Below are 18,641 nucleotides of genomic sequence, written 5' to 3' on the forward strand. Positions count from 1 at the left end.
GCGAGCTCCTAGAACAGCGATTTCCTAGGCATTCTATAACCTTTTGCTCAAAAGAATCACAGTGAGAAATACTCACGACACGTTACAAAAGAAAATACAGCGGAATGTGCTATAGCTAGAACGGACTAATTAGTTCTAGAATCTTGTTCATTGTAGTAGTGCCATTTCGCTTTAGCATACGTAAAAACATATGTACACGTATATTGCACGTGTATATACACCGGTCCCTGAAAGTATTTAAACACTTATCACAGAAAATATATATGTCTATTGTATGTGCTATGCAAAATAGCACATTCTTTTATATGCAAGTGCATATTTTTCTTTTTTTTTTTTTTCTATTTCATAACACTGACTCATAATTTCATTAGCACTATAATAAGACACGATTATCGTGATTATTATATTGACAGAATTTGAGACCAATCTAGAGATGCACAGTAGCTCATGAAAGTATTTAATCACTTATTATACAAAAATTGTATGTGTACACTAAATTGTGTGTATTATATACATAAAATTTTGTTGGCATTGTTATGAGACACGATTATCATGGTTATTATATTGATAGAATTTGAGACCAATCTGGAGATGCACAGTAGCTCATGAAAGTATTTAATCACTCATTATACAAAAATTGTATGTGTACGCTAAATTGTGTGTATTATATACATAAAATTTTGTTGGCATTGTTATGAGACACGATTATCATGGTTATTGTATTGATATAATTTGAAACCAATTTGGAGATGCACAGTAGCTCATGAAAGTATTTAATCACTCATTATACAAAAATTGTATGTGTACACCAAATTGTGTGTATTATATACATAAAATTTTATTGGCATTGTTATGAGACACGATTATCATGGTTATTATATTGATAGAATTTGAGACCAATCTGGAGATGCACAGTAGCTCATGAAAGTATTTAATCACTCATTATACAAAAATTGTATGTGTACGCTAAATTGTGTGTATTATATACATAAAATTTTGTTGGCATTGTTATGAGACACGATTATCATGGTTATTGTATTGATAAAATTTGTAGCCGATCCAGAGATGGCTCGTGAAAGTATTTAATTACTCATCACAGAAAAATTTAATGTATATACATATGTGTTTATATATATACATGTACGTGTTATATAGAGAAATGTGAGTTATAAATTGGAAGTGTAAATGGTAAATTGGTTCTTTGATTGCAGGAATGTCTCCGAGCCAAAATGGATTGCATCAGAACTCGATGCAGATGGGGATGGCGGCGCAACACCACGGAGGACGGTGTAGCGTAACCGGGAACACGCAACAGCAAACGCAAAGTCAACAATTGGGCCTAGGCGAGCCGCAGAGATAAAAGAGACTTGCGATTCGGCGGCCCGTGCGCAAGATCCCGAGGTCGCACTATGTGCACGTAAACGGTGTTTAAAAACAGGAGGCAATGGTTTATAAAAGATCGACTGACTCGCCAGTGTTACACGCTGCGTAACCACGAGAGCGATTTATTAGCCGAGATTCACGCGCTCGTATCTCCTCATCCCTAGAAGAAGGACGCATGATTTTCCCGCAAAGAAAACAAACAAAAAATCTCGTGCGCAAAGAAAAAAAAAAACGCAGATTAATTATTTAGCACGTGCACGTCTCTAGAAGAAAACAAGATCTCCCTCTGTCTCTAATAGAAAGGAATCCTCATCTCTATCCTCATTGAATTGCACGATATACGTACGTGGATCTCTAGAGTAGCCGATACGACCCTCGTTTATTCTTGTTAGTCTTTGATATATACATAGATACATATATGTATACATATATATATGTATGTATGTATGTATGTATATATATACATATATATGGTGTACATCGAAACACAATACGTCGATCACGATCGAGCCTCTTCAGGACCTCTCGAAAAGAAACAAAAAAAAAAGCTCTTCTCTTCTTCCGTCGGATTATTCTGGTGATATGAGTAAGAGAGGGGGGAAGGGGGAAGAAAGAAGGAAAAAAGAAAACACACGGAGAAGAAGGAAGAACACGAGAACGGAAGTTGCAAAGACTATTTTTTATTTTTTTCTTTCTCATTTCCTTTCCAAACGTGCTGCTGGGACGGTAGTTCCTATGGTTATGAAAGACAGCGATACTCTCCTTAGCGTTTATGAAATTAGTATGCGTCCAGAATGCCGCTTGATGTAAATGAGTAGCGAGAAGCCTCCTCCACCGTCCCGAGTATCTTCCTTGTTGTTTCTCGATCTACAGACTCGCGGCTAGATAGGAAACATTTGCGGTTCGTGGGCCGCGGAAGTCAATGAGAAATCGAATACCACTTCCACACCATAGTACAAAAAATTGCCGGCACTGGATAGCGCTTAGCGATGAATGTTAGTTTATGTTTATTTTATTTCCTTTTCTTTCTCCTTTTTTTCTCTTTCCTTGGTAGTCAAACAATATACATTGTTAATGTAATTCGATTCTGATTGACTATGAGTTGGAAAAAGGTTATTGTACTTGTATTTCTTGTCATTTGTTTTGTTTTTGATTTCGAATTTTGTTTCGTATTTGAAACAGAGATTTTTATGTAAAATCCGATCATTGTCGGTATTGTTTTATATTGATAGTAATAATATAAAATGTCTAACGAAAGATTGAAAAAGAAAAAAAAAAAGAATTGTTCATGCTCAACGTGACAAGAGCAATGAATAGAAACACGAGGCTAATATTATAATGAATGCGAAATTATGACGAATTATTATGTAAAAAATTGTAAAAAGGAATTTACTGATTATGTAATGTCCACTAAGTATTTATGTAAAGTTACTCGAAGAATTAATTATATATGTATACATTTCTTAAAACGTCGTTTACACGAGAATATCACTTGCTCAGATAGTATATCCAGTGTAGGTCATTTTTGTTCTACGAGGAAAAAGGCAGTGGAGCCATATTAGCTGAGCTGTTTCATCGTCAATTGAATTTACAAATAGGAATACAAATAGGAATTTCGTACTACTTCACATGTGAAATGATTTGATCCTAGAGTTCGTGTTATTCGCAGAAATTCTTGTACGACAGCTTATTGTAATTTACCTAACCAGTATATAATAAAACTGTTTTCTATTTCAATCAATCATTCTTACATAGATATCGGTAATCGATAACGTATATCTAAAGTTTAGTTTCATTTTCGCTCTTTTTCTCACAATAGTTTACTTAATCGCGCGATGCATCTACTATCGATTCGTATTTAGTTTCAAACAAATAAAAGACATTTTATTATCCCTCTCTGAATAAACATATAGAATGTTGAAATACATCACCCAGTTGCAGATTTCTTACTTACAGTAATTAATAAAGTCATAGTCTCGAAAGATACAAGGGACATTATGATCAGTATAATCTAATTTTTAAAGATGGAATAGTTCAAGTATTCGAGTTTCGCTGCAGCTTCATCATTATGCATTCATTTATGTAAATATGGTAGAAATGATATGCGAAAATTGAGTATGAGATGTTTTTCTGTAAGGTATACGCTTTAATGTCTTTTTTTTGTGTTTGTAACGTATAGATCAGTGTCGTATAATGTATTATAATTTATACGTTATTATATTTTTCTTTTGTGACCTGATCGTAAAATATAAATATACGATATATTAAAATTGTGTATTGGTATGACAAGATATTTTTTTTAGAAAAATTTTGTTCATTTTAAATGTATAGAAATTTTGAAACACTGATCTAAACTATTATGAAAATACTATTATGTTATGAAACTCTTATTATTACTAAAATTATTATTATTGTTTATTTGACTATCAATGATAATAAATAATGTTTATGTACATAATTTTGAAAACTGATCTAAATAAAACATTAATAATGGTGCTTTCATAGACTTTTATATAATTTTACGTAATTCTCATTCATGCCCTTTGTGCTTCGAACTTGGAAAGACAATTCGCTTGGATTCGCTTTAATATTAATGTATTATGTACATGTAATACAATGATCAATATATTAATAAATCCAAATACAAGCGACATAATTTGAATGTTACATCGCTATATAAATTATGAGATTAGAACTGTACAATGAGACTTTTCGTTATAATAATGGTAACATATTTTTATCACTTTTCCATTACAAAATATCGTAATGTCGACTAGTAAAAACAAAATTCTATAAATTATTAACATCCAATTACGTATCTTTATATGCAACGCTGTTTGTTACATTTATGTCAGCTGCATAGAAAATATATATACAATATGTTTAGTATTTGTGAAAAATTGGAAATCTCACAATGTGAAAGTCATATCTATCATGTTTCTACTCCTCTACCTAAACCAGACCACCTGTCCGGTACAGGTAAGAAATATCGGTGCATAGCTGCTATGAAACGAGCTCGATATTCTTCTGGTGATATTATTGTTGGCAATTTTCCCTGGCCACCCAGTATACCCGTTTTCTTCACCATTGTTTCTAACTTCTTGTCCCAAGTAAACGTTCGTATATAATCTGCAATTATAATAATAGTTCCAAGATATCTTGTATCTAGAAACGTTACATTCATAATTCTCTAAACTTACCTATTATACCTAGGACGAGTTCATCTGAATTTGGTTCTAAACCTACTAATAGTGAATAATCCATCACAGAATTATCAGCCAAGAATTTTGTGTCTTGTTCAATAGCTTTATTTAAAACCGCTTTGGAATGTGATCTAATATAGAGCGGCGAATCGCAACTCACTAGAAATATATCTTATATGTATTTGACTGAAAGAAATTTTTTATACATATATCTACATAAAATAATATTAGCACAACACCACTTACTGTTCAATAAATTTTCATCGAGCAATACAAGTTCTCCTTCGTGACATGTATCATCAGGATTTACAAGACGATTTCTCACTGATCCCTTCAAATCAAATTTGTCCGTTATCGTTCTCTTGTAAAATAAGTTCTCCATCACTAATACACTAGTTCGAAGTGCTGCATTTGTTGTATTGTTTTTAAAAGATACTCTGTAAACGCCGACTATCTTTCCCAACAATGTCGGCTGCTTAGTCTGTTGACATTTTTCCATATAGGAAAAGTAATTTGGTGCAAAATCATGAAATATTTGCATTTCTAGTTTAGACATCTCTTTTATAATAAACCTATCGTCTGTAACAAATAATGTATCGACCAAGAAAATTAATACATAGAGAAGTTTATTTCGTACTTTATTACGTAACCTAAACATATACGTATATTCATATAATATTATACCTCGACTTTTGCAGAAACTGCTTCCGCTTTTTCCACCTCTTGCAGCCCATTGTACACTTCGACATAAACTTCTTGTAAAACCATCCTCTCCACACGGTAAAACATTTTCTCTGAAAGCAGCAAATTGTGCAGCGAAATATATTCTACAATAGAAATTTGTCGTTGCGTCGTTAAATTGAACTTCGATGTAATTTTGTTGTTTTGTTGTTTTCTTGTCCTCATCCGTGTCTGTTGTCGTTGATGGATTTTGTATGCTAGAATCCGTATTTGAAATAGTTTTATCAGAGTCTAAGGGACTTGCAGGATTTGGACTATTTCCTCGGAAAAATGACAAAACAGATGGCCGCTTAAATTCTCCAGATTGGATCACATCAGGAAGATTCTCTTTATTTTCAGGGAATTTACGCTTATTCAAGGGACTGGGATTTAAATCAGGTCCTTTCGTCGTACGCATTAATTCCTGAAGTACATGTTTATAGTCGTGTGAATCTAGTGCATATGCGATTATAGATGAAGGCTCTGATTCATATACCACTATAGGTACAACTGATCTGTAAAACAAAAATATTTTAAAATATTAACTAATTATTTATAATTATTTTCGAACATACTAAATATATAGAAATGTTTTAATATAATCAACAAACCCAAGAGGAAGTAAATGATGTTCTAAAGTTCCTAAAGGATTTACTATCGGCTGAGTAACAGGAACGGAAGGTAATAATTGTGATAGAATAGTCTTTTTCTTTTTCTTTTTATCTGGCATGTCATCAAAAGTAATAGGCAGAACATCAGAATGTGATCTTTGATGCATTTTTGGAGATTCTTGAATGATAACAATGTCTTCGGGATTATTATTTTCTAAGACTTCGTTGTCTGAATTTTCTAAACCTTCCATTCCTTGTAAGTCATTTTGTGCAGCAGCAATGGCATCAACAGCATTATAGTCCGCTGACATAGGACTTAAATCTTCTAACTGCGATTCTGATGCAGTATCTTCTGTTATATATCCATCTGTATCAATTATACTGTTACTTCCAGTCGTCAACGATCGTTCAGTAAATCGTCTTGGTCTTTCATCCTTCTTTTTAACGGACATTTCCAAGATATTTGCATTCCAAGTAAATACAACTTCTGATATTATTCGTTTGAGGATTACTATTCCATCTTCAATTCTAAACATTAGAGCTTGAACTTGCTTTTCAGATACTTTTCCTTCAAGTTTTTTGTTCTCTAAAGTGGGAGACGTCAATTTCAACTGAATTTCTTCAATTTTATTTTTAAAATACTGCTGATCCTTAGATAGTTGCTGTTTAACGGCATTTAAAATATCTATATCAGTTTGTAAAGTTGTCAATTTTTCTCGTATACAAGAAAAAACTTCGTCTCCTTTCAATGCTATACTTTTCATCTCTTCTATCACGTCTGCATGTTGTTTTGGATCATACATAATATTTATCACCGGAGGTGGTAGTGAAATCTCCCATTGCGATATTTTTGTGTATTTAAACACAGCTAACATATTTTTCTTTGTGAAATATTGATAATGATCATGATGAAGTGAATGTTGACAAGTATCTGTTCCGCGTCTGGTGTACGCGCTTCCATGAAACCGTAGTTCCAAATACTTTGCAAAAGATAAAGACCAAGTATCATCCGACATTGGAACTACTGGTGAAACGCTTTTACATTTCATACACTTGCTCCACATTAAAATTTGATTTGCATTCTCTTGAGAAAATGGATCGGTGCTCATTTCACTTAAACTAATATATATACATCCACCGTCGTGTGCAAATCGTCGGATATGATGAGCAATTTGTGCTCGACATGCTTGAGCAGGACATTTATATTCAGATGTTAAACAATAACGTTCCAAGAAACGTCCAAGCGCAATATCATTTCTTCCATATAAATCCATATTAACTACCCAAGGATTTACACAAAATGCTGGCGTATCACTATTGCCAGTATGTGAGAAACTACAAAATAACACAGATAAACGTTGATGACTAGCAGGATCTAAACAATCGGGCCACATAGGAGGTTGTTCAGTTACTTCTGATTGTATCAGAATCTGTTTATCCGATAAAACATTATTCATTGGATATAAGCGACTACCACATGCTCTAAAATTGGCTAATAAAGCTTGTACCTTTCGGCTATCCACATCTGTAGTTAATCTCGCTTGAACAAATGGATGTTGTGGTTTTAATTTTAAATTCATTAATGGGTTTTCAGTTATAGACTGTTCTGTAAATACATTACCGGTTTTAATTTCTTTTACTTTATCCATAAATTGTACAGAATAAAAGATTTCTCTCGGGAAAAAACTTCGCAATATGCAATTTCTTCCTGTCTCAGTTTCTAAATAAGGAACAGAAAATTTTAAATAAGGCGATACGCTTAATATAGTGCCTTCTAATGCTTTCTTAAATTTATTTAATAATGGTAAATCGGCAACGCTCAAATGTTGTCCATTTGGACTAGTTTGACTAAAGACATCTTCTTCATCTTCATTTAAGTATTGATGAAGAGGATCACTACGATCGCTAATAGATTCACCATAAATACGTTTTTCTTCTGAGGCAACTTTATCTTTTATTTTTGATTTTTCTACTTCTTCTTTAATATTTTTATTTACTTTTATAGTAGTCTTTCCACCAAATAATTTCACTGTACTATTTGTATCTTGCTTGTCATCTATATCAAGATCAGAACTATTATTTAAATTATCATTGTTTATTTTACTTGTTAGGCAATTCCCTGCAGCTTTTTCGTCAATTACAGAAGATTTTGTTTTGGGCTTAAATAATTTTAAAGTATCATAAGGATCAATATCTTCAGATAATATAGAAGATATTTGTTTAATGGAATTTGAAGACAACATATTCTCAGTCTGATATGAAACTATGTCTTTTATTGGTGTACCTTCATTTAACGAAAGTTCTATTTGTAGACATAGTTTATCGCTTGATACACTTCCAGAATCTTCTTGAACTTCTGATACCTTTAAAATTTCCTGACTCTCCGTATATTCTTTGCAATGACCCAATAATAAATCATTTTCTTCGCTAGCTTTAGCATGTACTATTTTATTGGTTTCTTGAAAGTCTTTGAAATCTTTGCACGTTTCATCCAAAAATGGATTATCTTTAGGTGATGGTGGTCTTGCAAATTCATCCATAAGAAATGACTTTTCGAGACGCCAAGAATAAGCAGCAAAGATCATCATTGAAGTTACATTCTTTACTTTTTTTAATTCTGTTTGAGAACCACCTCGTAACAAGATTGTAGCTCCTAAATGTGGATTTGCACATCCCTCAAAGTACATTAACGTTTTAATGCCATCTAAAAAAAAGGAAATAAGATATTAAGGTTTAGTTTATTAAAGAAAAATTTAATAGAGAGAAAAATTGTAATGTTTTATTACTCACTTTTATCATTTGAAAAATTTCGCAAATAAAATTTTTTACATGTACCAAGCATATACCTCGCACTTATGTGTGCATCAATAGTATTCACGATATTAGCACCTGTACACCGTGCAATCCTTTCAAGAACACTAAGTTTTACATTCAAAACAAGTGTTACCCCACATTCTCTGAGTCTATCTTGTGCTAATCTTGAAACAGAACGATGTACCAGTACAACATCTGGACCAAGTGCGGTAATTCTAGCAACTGTGTGACCCAAATATTCATTTTCCTACAAAACAATGTTTTTCTGATATATTTATGATGTGAAAATAATAGTATTATTAAATTTTTCTCCATACTTGTAACATCACAGGTTCTAAACTTAATAATTTTCCTTCTACGCGTTGATACATGAGTCCACACTGAAGTAATAAAATTTTTGGATGAGCTATCATTGCGTTCATTCCTCTGTGTGCAACATTTTTTGTACAAACTACACCAGACACAATTTCACAATCATCTCTACTTCCACCAGGACATTTTTTTATTTGTACATATTGTCGAATATCCAAATCGTCCACATTATGATTTAAATCTGGTCTAACAAAATCAATAATTTGATGGGCGATGGGAAGTATTACTTTTGACCAACTTTGTGATAAACCTTCTTTATTAAGAAGTTGCTTAATTAGTGAATCTTCATGTTGCTTGTACGAAGATCTATAATTAAATATGTTTAAATATAAATGTTATTATCGTTGTTAATATATATTTGATACTCACGTTAGACATTCATACGCATGTAGTTCTCCAAACACAGTTCGCAAATTTGTTGGTTTATGCCAACCATTCTTTTCTTTAAATTCTTGTACCTGTAGTGTATCATTTAAAAGATCATCAGCGATCTTAAAATTACACTTATGTGATTTTACTGTGACTTCCTTCTGTTCAATTATACCATCACTACTATCTACAGAAATTGTAGTTAAGTCTTCTGATGTAGGTCTTTTTAATGTAACAGTAGATGCTTCTAAGTTTAAATCTAAGTAAAAACTTGAACTAGATGATGGTAAACGTCCAGTTGTTTGTTGTACTGAATTCGAAGGTTTTGTTTCACTTTCTGAATCTAAAATTTACATATGTTAACAATTTTATATGTACAAAATAGTTTATATAAATATTTCATGTTACCAGTTGTTGAATCATGTTGTGGGATAGTTTTTACCCATGCTGGTTCCTGAGCATCACAAGTATTTTGAGTTTCAATTAACAAATCCATACTTTGCATGTTTGATAATTTGACTGGCTTAAATATAGTTGCTGTATCACTAAATATATTGTCAGCAACTACTGGTTCTATGAAACCAGCTTCCAGCAATGCCTGGCCTATAGCAGTAGCTTGCACTCTATAAAATATTACATTTCAATAATCGTTGTTCTTTTTATTATACTTTTTATTATACTTTCTCTTAAATTTGTTTTAGCTTTACCGAGTAGCTGCTTTATTTTGTGCTATCATCCAATTTACTAATTCATTTGCCAGAAAGCAATTATGATAACTTTTTAGTCTAACTCTATGTGTTTGTAAGATAATTGCTTGACTGGATCTAAATAATTCTTCATAAATCATTCTCAAAGAAGCTGAATTTTGTAAGACAATAGAACGTTCCTGTGATGTTAAGTAACTAGTTGTTGGTCTGAAAATCATATTTCACAAATCTTAAATCATATTAAATTATAACATTTAGCTAGATGCATTAGAGACATTTGCTAGAGACAATTAAAAATATACCGTCCAATAGCATATTTTTCTTCCATATACCCTATACTTGGTTTCCTATAGATTGAACTTTCATCTTCTACTGATTCATTTGAACATTTCTGTGTGACAGGTGGTGAATTATTTCCATATTTAACTTGCAGGTCTTCTTGCAATGCCTTTAAATCTGCCGATAGATCGCTTCTCATGTCTGATGATTGTAAATAAGATAAAACTACTTTGCAACAATATGTACATACTCTGAGATCACCTATTGCAAAAAGATTATTATTATCAAGTGCAAATAAATACAATAAAAAATAACCATTTATCATTTATATACCGGTGCATCCCATAACTTTTCCAGGAATCTGATCAGAGCAACATTTTGAACAGAATATTTGTCCACAAACACGGCAATGATGTCTTCTGCGAAAGGTTGTAAATCGTTCACCACATTCATAACACTGCTTGCTTACACTATCTGGCATCCAATAGCTTCTTAATTGAGAATCTTTGTACGAGCGTAAGTTCTATATTAAATTAACAACATTAATATCATTAGTACTTCAAATAATTTATATTGCTTAATATTCTTAAGGCAGGTTTCATTACTTACATTACTTTTCAAAGCTACAATATTACTAATACGTTTCAATACATTTGGTAAACTTCTTCCTTCACGAGTATCTAATGGAAAGTTCATCATACTTGAACTGTCATCTTCAGGTGATTTTTCAGTACTCTCTGACTGTTTCCAAGATTCAGAATCAGACGAGCTTTGTTCTTCATTGGTAGTAGAAGAGATTGTAGAATCGTCAACATTTTGTGAACCTAAAAATTAAACATGTATATTATATATATATATTGTTAATTTAAATATTCATACTTTAGCTTGTATTTATACATACTAAAGTGTAAGCCACAAATAAATTAAGTTATTCCAAGTTGTGATACTGAAGAAAAAAAATTGTAATACAATAATTAAATATCTTACCTTTAGTGAAGTTAAAAAATTTGGAAAATAGAGAAGCTACAACAGGTTGGCTTTCCTCAGGACTTAACGGAGCGAACTCCGTAAGTTTAGACGGTGAATTCATATTTTTGTTCATTTTGTTCAATGCTATCTTCCAATAAACATTTTTAGGATGAACTTTTCACTAGACACTGTCTTCGTACCTACGTCGACCAACGTATCCGAATAAATGGTTTTGACAGGTACGTGAGATGTTTGCGTACCTGAATCATAATACACTTACGCTTGCTACAGATGGCACTGTACACAATGTACAAAAATTAAAAATATAGCATTACTTCACCTACATATAGACTTGACATTTCACGTATCAACTTTATTAAAATTTGTTTATAATTCGTCAGTGAATTTTTATATAAACTCTTATTTTTGAGAAAATAATTAGAAAAATAGAACGCTAGAAAATTATTTTAATTTTAATACTTAAAACTTAAAACCAAGTATTGTAAAAAGCACTATACTTTGGATATTTTATATATTTTTTCATATTATGTACATTCTGTGCAATTTTACACCCGAATTTTTTATAAATGTATAAAAATACGCGGGCTACATATGATTTAACCTAAAACATAAATGTTTCATAAAATTATTAAAAATTCTTATGAACAAAGTATTTAAGTTTGATGTATTTTATTTAAAAATTTGTAAAAATACCATTTTACACAAATTATACTTGATGCATAAGTTCAAATTAATTTGTATGTAATTTATTAACATGTATTAAATAATAATTTATTTTTTTAAGCAATATATTATTTATATAAAAGTAGATGTTATGAAGGTTATTACGTAAAGCTGCTAAGTATATCACATGTGTATTCGATATAACATCATTATCTATCCATTATAGTACGATAACATACTTCTATTACATTGTTAGTATGTAAGTGTATAAAATATGTTTTTTAAATTGATATATACATTGTCCAAATTACATCGTAATTTTGTTTATTTTTGCAATTATTCTTATTTTTTATGCAAAACATAAGAAATTTGCACAACATTTTATTATACATATGTACGAAAGATACAAATAAAGATACGATAATAAAAAAAAGATTGAGAAGTAAAATTTAATATTTAACTTGAAATTAGGGAAAGATTAAGTAAGTATTTTTGATTGTCTCGTACATAAACTATTATGAATATTGTTACGTCGCGTGAGTCGGTACCTGCGACGTCCCTCATGGTCAGGCCGCCGAGGCCTGCACATCGTCACACTAATCCGCAATAAACCCAAGGAACCACCATAGCCCACATCTGTTAACAATAAAATTGCATTCTTTGCACATATTCGGTTTATGAGTGGTCCCTTAAAAGGGTCCTTAGGTTTATTGTACGCTCGTACTCATTACGGAGAAAGCGGAGGTTTGCCCAGTGAGGTAGCGGGTTTTTCCCAAGGACAGAAACACACGTGAGTCATATTTGCCGAGGACTGTCCCCTCGTATTTAATTCATTAGCATTGAGAATACCCAATGGGCATCGCGGATCGTTACGTTACTACCGATATTACCGATATTACCGTTATTACCGATCGTTACCCTCACTTTTCTACCGAAAAGTTTTCTAACGCAACTCAGTCAAGTTCTCGCCTCTCTAACTACCACATCTAGCAACCTTCGGGTTCATCACAACGCTTTCCAAACACGGTCTGTTCACATCTAATAGTGTAATCCAATGTAAATAAATACATATATAACTGTGAAGTCCAGTTATATTCCAACCCAATCATCCTTTATTCTCCCACAAGAAATAAGGGGATTGCCCTGTTCGTGGTGTCGATTCGTGCAATCGTAGCGGGAATTTACAACTCCCGTTGACTCGCTATAACGCGACCGTCTCCCCGCGACTGGACGAAAATACAAATATAATAACATGAGGTGGAGAACGTGTAGGGTGTTATTAAAGTACTCGGTACTTTAACTTCATCAGTGTTTATTTCGATGACTAATGTGCATCGTTTTAGGTCGTACTACGTAAAGTCGAGCTCACGTGATATCGATACTGATCAGATACTGACTCGATACTCACTCTTGAACTTCTCCTCGTTTCTCTTAATATATGCCGAGGTCCTCGGAAGAGAGTTTTCTTCCGACGGAGGGATGGAAAAACTCGTAGACAGTGAAACAATCAATTTTCCTCGAAGGCCCACGCACTTTTTACTAAGTCCCAAGGTTTATTCTTTTTGACGTCCTCGGACGTTTCGCAGGCCATGCAGCCAATACATGCGCTTCAACCCTGGAACTTTCTCTAGGGCCTTGGGCCGTTACATCAGTGGTAACGTTCATTCTTTTTTTTTTTTTGTTTTACCATGGTTGTTACCATTTTATATACACTCAGTTATAAATTAACCATTATCTAAGCTAAATCATAAAAACTACTACTTTCTTAATTACCGGTTATTTTGACCGGATACGGTAGGGATAGGTATACACAAAGTATCGGTAGGTTTAGTGTTAAACCATGGAAAAGTTGGGGATGGAAAGTTAGTATATAAAGATTAGACGGTGTTCACGAGAAAGGAGATCCTCGAATGTCTGTCACAAAAATGCGGCGGGATACGGAGCCGTCGTCGGACGCCGCGTTTACGGACGCCTGGTTCCGTTTCCCTGGTTCCAGCTGCAAGGGGCACGGCACTTCCTTGCGCGATCTCGAAAGGTCTTGTGGTAGTAACAGAGACCCCTTTACTGCTTCCTTTCTTCGCTGTCCGTTGCCGTTCCTTTTGCGCTGACCGCGACAATCTGATCGCTGATCTCGTATACCCTATCGGCTATCAGGGTCAGAATTTCGGCTTTCGTCTCTTCCGTAGTGTCCAGGACCCGCTGCACGTAAACCGGTAGTCGGCTCCTCCAGAGTGTGACGACGAAATCATCGGGTGTTGAGACTGTGGCGAGTTTCTTCAGGTCTCGGTAGAACTGGGACGGCGTCCTATCTCCTATTTGTTCGCCCTCTAGCAGCTTTCGCACTCTGGTGGAATCCGAGACAGCCACTCTTTTAATAAGTTCCTTTTTCAGATATTCGTACCGCCTCGTCTCCGGTGGGTCGAACAGTATGTCCCGGACTAGTTGTACATACCTTTCTGTAAGATTCACAATGGTGGTATGGTATTTTGCCCTGTCGCTGGTGATGCGGGCAGCCTCGAAGTGTGATTCCAGTATCAAGAACCACAGCATTACATCATGCGACCAGAACTCCGGCATACGGAGCGGTGTACTCACCATGTTTACACTGTCGTTCGTGTTCGTCGCGTGTTTAGCCCCGTTGGTGCTAGTCATTTCGAAGACTCTTGATTCGCGGAAACACTGTTTAAGTCGCGCTACACGTGCATCTCTTCTCACTGCAGATCACGTCGGGGTCACCAATTTGAGGCGGAGGACGTGTAGGGTGTTATTAACACGTTCGTCGCCCAGCGTGATTCGGCTAAGTTTCCTGCGGGGCCCAAATCCGACCGTTGATACGCAGAACGTAAATAGAGCGACAAGCAGAAATTCATCGTTTATCGCCTTCGATTCATTGTTTATCGCCTTCGATTCATTGTTCATCCCCTTCGATTAATTGTTTATCCCCTTCGATTCATTGTTTATCGCCTTAGATTCATTATAAAGAAAAGATTATTTATTTCTGAAACGGAGAAAGCGATAAGCTATCCAGCTAGAGTATTCCGAGGGATCTCATGGCAGATATCTCAGATCTTTCATTTAGTCGAGAAGCATACTTGTGAGACGTACATCAGTGATTTTTTCATCGTCAAAATGTTCGGTAAACAGCGTGAAAATATATTTGAAAGTGAGGAGAGTAGCGATAACGGAGTCTAACTATTTTTCGAAGTGCCCAAAATCACCCCAAATGTGTTTGGAATGTTTTAACGAATACCACACGATATAGGATAATGTAATATATTATCCAGAATATAAATTAATAAAAAGTATGGTATAATGTGTTTTTAATATTTTTATGTTGTATATCCTATATATAATATCGTATATTTAATTAATTAACTCGAACAAGAAGAGCGTCACCATCGTTTGGTGACAAGGCCCCCACGGAAGTATACCCGTCGCATAGATATGTGCGACGTGGCGACGAACGTGTTAAAGTAAACTTCAACATTGTTTATTTCGGTGACTAACGCGCGTCGTTTCAGGTTGGACTACGTAACGTGACGCACGTCGAGCTCACGCGATGTCGATACTGATCGAATACTGACTCGATACTCTGGAGATTTTCCTCGTTTCCCTTTATATATGCCGAGGTCCTCGGAAGGGGAAGTTTTCTTCCGAGATGCAGATGGAAAAACCTGTAGATCCCAGGGTTTATTCTTTTACGACGTCCTGGCATCGGACGTCGTTTCGCAGACCATGTGGCCAACACATATGCTTCAACCCTGAAAATTTTCAAATATGTTCTATATCTATGACAATTTATACTTTAATTTATATTTAAAAAAGATATAAATAAAATAGTTGAAACGTAATTTACAGTGTGTTGATATAATTAATTTATAATTAATTATTGTATAATTAATTTACATTTATAAATATTTGGTATTACTTAAATTAATATTCTTTTTCTTGTAACTATATTTAGAATCATTCTTTTTTTTTCAATATAATATGTACTGCTGTATAACGAATACAGAATACATGTTACCTTTAAAACTATACATGTATATATGGTCCTTAACGGATTGATCAGACAGTGACAAGTCACTTCACTTGATATACATGGATCTAATTCTTAAAAAGATTAAACTGTTCATAAGCAATAAGATTAAAGTTAATGGCTCTATATGCATGTAGTTAAAGTTTCTACAACTCATATGCTTTAGGAGATCGGTTTTGATTGTGAATGTGATTTGTCTACATATTAGTAACTAATTAGTAATTAATTAGTAATCGAAAGATTTCTGTCGATTTGAATACATATTTTTTCTAGTGAAATTTAAATATTATGTAGAAAGATAGATAGTAAAAAACATCGTTCTTAAAGAACATGCAATTCGTTATAAATTTTGTTAATTTTTCGGATATTTATTTAAAACTATTTTTTAAATAATAACAACCACAGTCAGTATAGTTATTTATTCTATCTAAACATTAAAACAATGAAAAGAATTTATGTAAAAAAGATAACAACTTATTTTTCACACTATAAGCAATTTAATTTTTGCGCTAGAATCGCCTGTATGCAAGTAACCCGCTATACAGCAGCGTAGGCATTTGACCGAATAATAGGGAATGTCCAGTGATGGATCACGATGTTATTCGTCATTCGTCACATTTTAGTGCAAGAAGTTTTTTTATTGTTTCAACATCTAAAATCACTCCCTATAAGTAGGTCGCATATATTTTTTAACTTCTATATAATTTAAACTATATATATATATATACAAAATATTTCTCTAAAAGTACAAAGAATAATGAGTAACAAATAGGAAGAAGAAATAAGTACTTAAGCATTTGTTATCGATGAATATATTTCTTTATTCGCATAACAATTTACTTAACTATAATTATTGAGATAAGTTTTTATCTAAATAATAATTCCAATATATTTCAGTTTCGATTATGTTCATATTGTGCACTTTCGTTTCGCTTTATTAAGTCAGGGCCGGCGCAAGACAGGTTCAGCACGTTCGCCGGAAACTGGCCCCGCGTTTTGAGAGGCCCCGCGGTCTACGAAAATTACTCAATTAAAAAACACCAATTTTGATTAACCTTTTACAGAATGATGATACCATTAACAAATGCAAGACATTTTTTTTAGTAACGATGATTCAGTTTAAAGGATTGACAAAAATCATCAAAGTTCAGTGTAACTCCATAAAGTTCTCATATCTTGAAAACTACTTTAGATACAAAAATGCAGGCGCTTTCAGAGAAATGTACTTTTTAGAGAATTTAAACTACATCAATAGTTTTTTGTAAAAGTCATACACGATTACAGATTTTGTACTTTCATTGAATTTTTTGCCCCTTGAAAGCGAATTATGCATGCGAAAAAATATTACTTGGATTTGTTTAAAAAATTGCTTACAAAAAATATGTAATATGTAACATAATTTGTAAATAAATAATTCCTCGTTGTAAAATTTAAATGTAGGATTTGAATGTGTATTCAGGTCCCGCAAAATTTTTGAACCCGACCGTGTATTAAGTTATAAGTACATAATAATATCAGAGAATATAATATGAATAGTATTTTATTTAATTAACATACATATTCAAATTTGAATAAAATATAATTTTACAGATATTAGACATCAAAATTTTGTTTGAAATATCATTTTACTACAATTATTGTATGAATGAAACATAATATCAATAGCATAACAAAATAAATATTGCTTGACTAACCTATATCAACCCTCAATTGGCTATCAGCGGCATTGAGAAAGGTATAGAATATAAATTGAAACTATTATTCGTAGAATTAGAGTTAAGAAATTCAGATCAGCTAAGTTAAAAAACTCAATTTTAATCTAATCTAAACTGAGTGATCGCCTACTATACAGACACATATATAACCTAACACAAATATAAATGTACTTATATAAGGATCAATATAATTACATAACCAAACATGTTTTAATATGAAATTATGTTTCCCAATACTTTGTTTAAAAGTAAGTTAAGGAGGTTTAAGTACATACGTAAGTACTTACGTATAACCATCATATTAACTGCGATACATTGATTAGTTGTTGAAATCGATATTATGATGTACTTGACAATGGCTCTGAACGTGCAGCGTTCGTACTTCAGTTTATATTGCGTGTATGTCACGGAAAGTCATTAATACTTATGCAAATAACGATTGCGTATAGGATTGATGATTATCAGTTATCTGATGAAGCACCAAAGAAAAATCAAACAAAAAATCGTATGTATAATATGTAAAATCGTATTGTTACTACAAATGAATATTTTACTTTTCAAGCAGTAAAAAATTCAATTTTAATGGAATTCTACAATCACATAGGTAGTTGTTATGTATATATACTAATTTATATTCTAGCTTTTGAGTTCTATACATGTTTCAAGAATAATAATCTGTTCTCTGTTATCTGAATGTGAAGCCTACACAGAATATTCAATAAAATTTAACAATTATTTCAAAGGTAACTTTCTTTTAAAAATAATCGTTTCAAATT

General features: G+C 32.9%; 3 protein-coding genes across 3 annotated transcripts in view; 1 reads left to right on the forward strand and 2 right to left on the reverse strand.

The window, feature by feature from the left end:
- The window catches only part of LOC139986243 (UBA-like domain-containing protein 2), an 89,116-nt gene extending 85,216 nt beyond the window's left edge, over positions 1-3,900 (forward strand). Inside the window, exon 4 of the mRNA XM_072001438.1 lies at positions 1,212-3,900. Coding sequence (XP_071857539.1) covers positions 1,212-1,360 — 149 coding nt within the window. The 3' untranslated portion in view covers positions 1,361-3,900. The remainder of the gene's footprint in view (positions 1-1,211) is intronic.
- Fab1 (1-phosphatidylinositol 3-phosphate 5-kinase fab1) lies at positions 3,690-11,715 on the reverse strand. Its single transcript, XM_072001397.1, has 14 exons — positions 11,446-11,715; positions 11,068-11,282; positions 10,792-10,981; positions 10,482-10,719; positions 10,180-10,386; positions 9,881-10,095; positions 9,473-9,815; positions 9,049-9,409; positions 8,708-8,978; positions 5,918-8,621; positions 5,271-5,821; positions 4,833-5,165; positions 4,584-4,745; positions 3,690-4,512 (listed from the first exon to the last, which is right to left on the reverse strand). Exons 1-14 carry the CDS (start codon positions 11,558-11,560, stop codon positions 4,316-4,318), a joined length of 6,102 nt encoding a protein of 2,033 aa, XP_071857498.1. The 5' UTR covers positions 11,561-11,715; the 3' UTR covers positions 3,690-4,315.
- Positions 11,716-14,172: 2,457 nt separating this feature from the next.
- On the reverse strand, positions 14,173-14,763 carry LOC139986581 (uncharacterized). The gene has a single exon (XM_072002008.1). It carries the CDS (start codon positions 14,761-14,763, stop codon positions 14,173-14,175), a length of 591 nt encoding a protein of 196 aa, XP_071858109.1.
- Positions 14,764-18,641: the final 3,878 nt, after the last annotated feature.

Source organism: Bombus fervidus, chromosome 4, assembly GCF_041682495.2.
Source record: "Bombus fervidus isolate BK054 chromosome 4, iyBomFerv1, whole genome shotgun sequence".
Classification (NCBI taxonomy): domain Eukaryota; kingdom Metazoa; phylum Arthropoda; class Insecta; order Hymenoptera; family Apidae; genus Bombus; species Bombus fervidus.

Bases quoted from the DNA above. Each gene is read 5' to 3' on its own strand.
- LOC139986581 (XM_072002008.1), bottom strand. From the start codon at position 14,763: ATGACTAGCACCAACGGGGCTAAACACGCGACGAACACGAACGACAGT.
- Fab1 (XM_072001397.1), bottom strand. From the start codon at position 11,560: ATGAACAAAAATATGAATTCACCGTCTAAACTTACGGAGTTCGCTCCG. The intron at 8,979-9,048 runs GTATGGAGAAAA...ATTGTTTTGTAG, and splicing joins TAGAACCTGTGATGTTACAA to GAAAATGAATATTTGGGTCA. The intron at 4,513-4,583 runs GTAAGTTTAGAG...TTATAATTGCAG, and splicing joins ACTCGTCCTAGGTATAATAG to ATTATATACGAACGTTTACT.